Source organism: Lupinus angustifolius, chromosome LG11 (assembly GCF_001865875.1).
Source record: "Lupinus angustifolius cultivar Tanjil chromosome LG11, LupAngTanjil_v1.0, whole genome shotgun sequence".
Classification (NCBI taxonomy): domain Eukaryota; kingdom Viridiplantae; phylum Streptophyta; class Magnoliopsida; order Fabales; family Fabaceae; genus Lupinus; species Lupinus angustifolius.
The window spans coordinates 7669127-7673574 of NC_032019.1; the positions used below are offsets into that span (position 1 = coordinate 7669127).

The following is a 4448-nucleotide window of genomic DNA, read 5'->3' on the forward strand; positions in this document are numbered from 1 at the left end:
TGAGGCACTTTACTTTTTGGTACATAAAATATTTAAGGCCCTTAACATTTGATAACATAAAAATATATTTATGATATATTCCAATTAAATTATGAGAAAAAAATGTATGTATTATCCCAAGAGTTTTATATATTGTCAATATATTATTTATCATTCATCACTCACATTCAATCAAAATTGACTTTTAAATATAGGTATTAAAAATGTAGAAGATATCATATTGTATATAAATCTTCACATTAATAATGCACAAATATTACACTCTTAAATTATTTATCCTTATATACTTTATTAGTTGAAATTCTCGTTTCTCCTCATTTCCTATGTTACCAATCATCTATAATGTTTTTCTAAGATAATGGAAAAAGAACATACTCAACACAGTTTTCTAATGCTCAACATAACGTCTAAAATTGTCAATGAATGTGTATGGTTGGAATAGAACAGAGGTCTCTGTTTTCTCGCGACACCTTCCATCCATTTCATATTTTTTTTCAATTAAACAGAGACAATACATTCTCTTGTATTCTGTTTCAATCATTTCTTTCTTTGTTACTTATTATTACCTCTACTTCACATTAAAACAAACCCATTCCCAGGTTTTGGTTCTCCCCATATTTTGGTACCCATTTAAGTTTCTCACCTTTTTTTTATATTCTACTTCATGGGTTTGAATTTTTTTTCTGTCTTGCTTTTTTATCATGAGTTTTCTTATTGCATTGTTCTGACACTTTCTAACTATTTCATATGAAACATGAGCATTTTGATTCATAGAATAACTAGTGTTGTTTAGTTTATCGTTAACTTTCCCTCCAAGTAAAGGAGCCATTTTTTTGACATGCATGACTCTCATTAATTTAGTTTCCCAAATTTTCACTCCAATTCTTTTATTTGTTCCTGATGTAAATTGTCTTATTTAGTTGTTATCGAGTGGTTGTTCTGCGTATGGGTCAAAATGTTAACTTGGTTCATTTTTTGCTGAGCTTCAATGTTAACTTGGTTTATTTGTTCCCGGTATAAATTATCTTTTATAACATTCTAGATTCCTTCTTTCACAGAATATTCCCCAAAAAATCAACTATTTTTCCATTTTAGTATTGTTGAAAAAATTGACTCGAATTCGGGCTAAGATTAGTTGTGTATTCTTTTATCCTGGGTGAGTATGCTTGGCAAGTATTTTAAGAAAGTTAGAAAGTAATAAAAAAATCTTATTTATGAATAAAACTAATGGTCTGAAAGACTGAGAAATTCTTGGAATCATGACCCGTGACAGAGGATGTAGAAAGGAAATGGTTTTTCAACATCAAAAGTGTTCTTATGTTTTCCTGAAGATTTTTGTAATGCATGTGTATTAAGAAAATAAAAATACATGAGAAATAGAAATAAGCTTACAAGTGATATAAAATGTTCAAGACTTGATATTTAAATGATAGAACTCTTATTTGATCCTATGGGGTAGACATGTACATGAACTTCATGAAAAATTGTGTTACTGTGCTCATATTGTCATTTTTTTTCATATCCTTGTGTTGGTGTTTTGTGCTGTAGTATATGTACAAGAGTGTTTGAGGTTGTTGTTCCACTATATGTTTGATCTTTTATTCTAACATGTATTGGATTAGTTTTTCATGACACATTATATGTCTGCATGTGATGAACTCAATGCAGTTTCTTGGTATTTAAATCACCATACATACTCACTAACTTGTTCACCTCCACCAGGTGATACATTTTCTAAAACCACTTGATTGTTCTGAATGTGAAAATGTTTGGGTTCAGAAAAGCACCACCCTCAAAGCCTGCTTCTGGTTCAGACAATGAATCGGAAAAGATGACAACCCTTACTCCAGATAGACGAACGGCTTCAGAACCTGTTGTGCTACCAAAATCTAAAGGAAACTATTTTGATGATGATGATGATGATGATGATTGGGGGAGAAAGCCTTCATCCACTGCATCCTCATCAGTCAGTTCAAAAGACAGGTATAAAAACGGTTTCCGTGACTCCGGAGGGCTAGAGAACCAAAGTGTTCAGGAGCTAGAAAACTATGCAGTGTACAAGTCTGAGGAGACAACAAATAGTGTTAACAATTGCCTGAGGATTGCTGAGAACATCAGAGAGGATGCCACAAAGACCATTGATATGTTGCACCAGCAGGGTGAGCAGATAACAAGGACTCACAATATGATTGTTGAAACAGAAAAAGATTTGAGTAAGGTATGCATATCTGATTTATTTCCCCTTTAGAACTTCTTGTTCTAGATTGGATGATTTTGAGTGATATCTTGAAATCTAAGGAAAAGATTTTATGTGGCTAGCAGCCTATGGTAATATTAACTAATTTCATAATTCTTGCAGAGCAAAATCTGCATATCATCTTTATGCAGGTTAATAACGTCTTAAGTATCAATTAACAAGATATATTGATTGGTTAAAAGGTGAAGAATTTATTACCAACAAAATAGTCCGATAACCAATTGATACACCTTGTTGGTTACTTATTTAGTTATCATTAACTAGAGTACAAATATTGGTATGCAAATAACATTACGGAATACCTTTAATTATTTTCAACTTTATAATAATATATATCATGCTGGACTTATTATATCATAGATATGAGACCCTTTGAAGAAGGAATCAAATTAAGAAGAAAAAATGCACTTGAAAATGAATACCACGATTCCACTTGAATTTGTTTCCTAGTTTTCTGGTCATACAATTCTAAAATGTATATTCTGATGATTATCAGGGTGAAAAACTCCTGAACAATCTTGGGGGCATGTTCTCTATGCCATGGAAGCCAAAGAAGACCCGCGAAATTCAAGGCCCTGTAATCACAGCAGGTTTTCTTCCAATCCTTCATTATTATGTTATGTCCTAGCATCTTGGTTATTTTCCATAAACTAGGCAACATAAAATAATACAATGGAATATGGTGTCTGAACAGATAAGGCATCCAAGAAGAATATAGGAAGTAAGGAAGACAGGGAAAAGTTGGGGTTAGCTCCTCTGCCTAAGGGGCGTTCTGCTCCTACTACACCTCCTAATGAATCAGCCAATGCCTATCAGAAAATTGATGTATGTGTTTTTTTAAGTCTATGAAATATCGGTTTACCAAGCAACATTTTCATTAGGTTATCTAATGTCATGATGTTACTAAACCAGGTTGAGAAAGCCAAACAAGATGATGCACTCACAGACCTGAGTGATATCTTGGGCGATTTGAAGGGCATGGCAGTTAATATGGGAAGTGAACTTGACAGGTAAATAATTTTTTTTGTTATACTCTAATAATATTACCCAGAGTAATGTTTAATTTGCATTACACTATTGTTGCTAGTAACTCTTTTTTGTAGAGTAGACAAGCAGATAGGAACTATGAAGAATAAACAATGACTAAGCTAATGAATTTTAACTCAAAGAACTGAATGTTTTAATAATTCCCTTCTCTTTAATTGTGTTATGTGAGAGCTCCATTTGATTCACTAATGTTCCATATATATTACGGTAAATTTCAGGCAAAACAAAGCTCTTGACCATCTTGACGCGGATGTGGATGAGATGAACTCTCGAGTTAAAGGTGCCAACCAGCGTGCACGCAAATTAGTAGGGTAGTAAAAGACAATAGGATGAAAGTGTTGCCCTAGTGAAAGTAATCATATCTCTTTATATGTTGTAATTGTCCTTGCACTTCATGATTATAATATTTCTTTATAAATTTTTAATTTAACCACTCCATCATTTTACATTTGACAACGCTGGAGAATTTGTCATTGTTTGAAATTTTAATCTTAAAGAAAAACAAGTTTTTAGAATAAGAGCAAAACAAAGAAGTTAATTATATTGAATGTAATAGAAACTAGTGCAGATGAATACCTACTAAAATTAAGGTAATTGGGGTCAAAATAGTTTCTAAGGTCGAAATAGTCATGCAACAAAATACAATGGCAAACTATCCAAGAAGACAAGTATGCACCAGTGTATCAAATTGCGGACCGCATCAGTAACCTGGGATGAAACCACAAGGTTACCCGAATCAACCACACCTAAGGGCGGAAGTTCACTTCTCAAGGCTGCACCTGTCTGGTCCGATCGTTTAGCGGCTGATTGGTTCGCCACTTCTGAAGAAGCGAAGGAGAGGGGTGAAGTAGAGTAAGGAGTTTAGGCTTTCTTTTTTTCAGCTCAATCCCTTGCTTGTTGTTTTCGAGCCGGAGCTCGCTGTGTTAAGCAAGGTTAAATCACAATTGCGGTTGCGGTGGCCGCCGCAACCGCATCACACCGCAATTGCGGTGTGATCCCGATTCACAGTGATGCGACCGCAACAGGCCGCGATGCAACCGCATCAGACCGCATTTGAACCGCATCGGGCCGCAATGGAACCGCATCAGACCGCATCGATGTCAAAAATATGTTTTTTCTCACAAAATAATTCACACCGCAATTG

General features: G+C 34.3%; 1 protein-coding gene across 1 annotated transcript; it reads left to right on the forward strand.

Moving 5' to 3' along the window:
* Positions 535-3739, forward strand: LOC109360079 (putative SNAP25 homologous protein SNAP30). The gene is made up of 6 exons (XM_019604816.1): positions 535-622; positions 1723-2218; positions 2754-2847; positions 2952-3082; positions 3170-3267; positions 3523-3739. Exons 2-6 carry the CDS (start codon positions 1766-1768, stop codon positions 3617-3619), a joined length of 873 nt encoding a protein of 290 aa, XP_019460361.1. The 5' UTR covers positions 535-622; positions 1723-1765; the 3' UTR covers positions 3620-3739.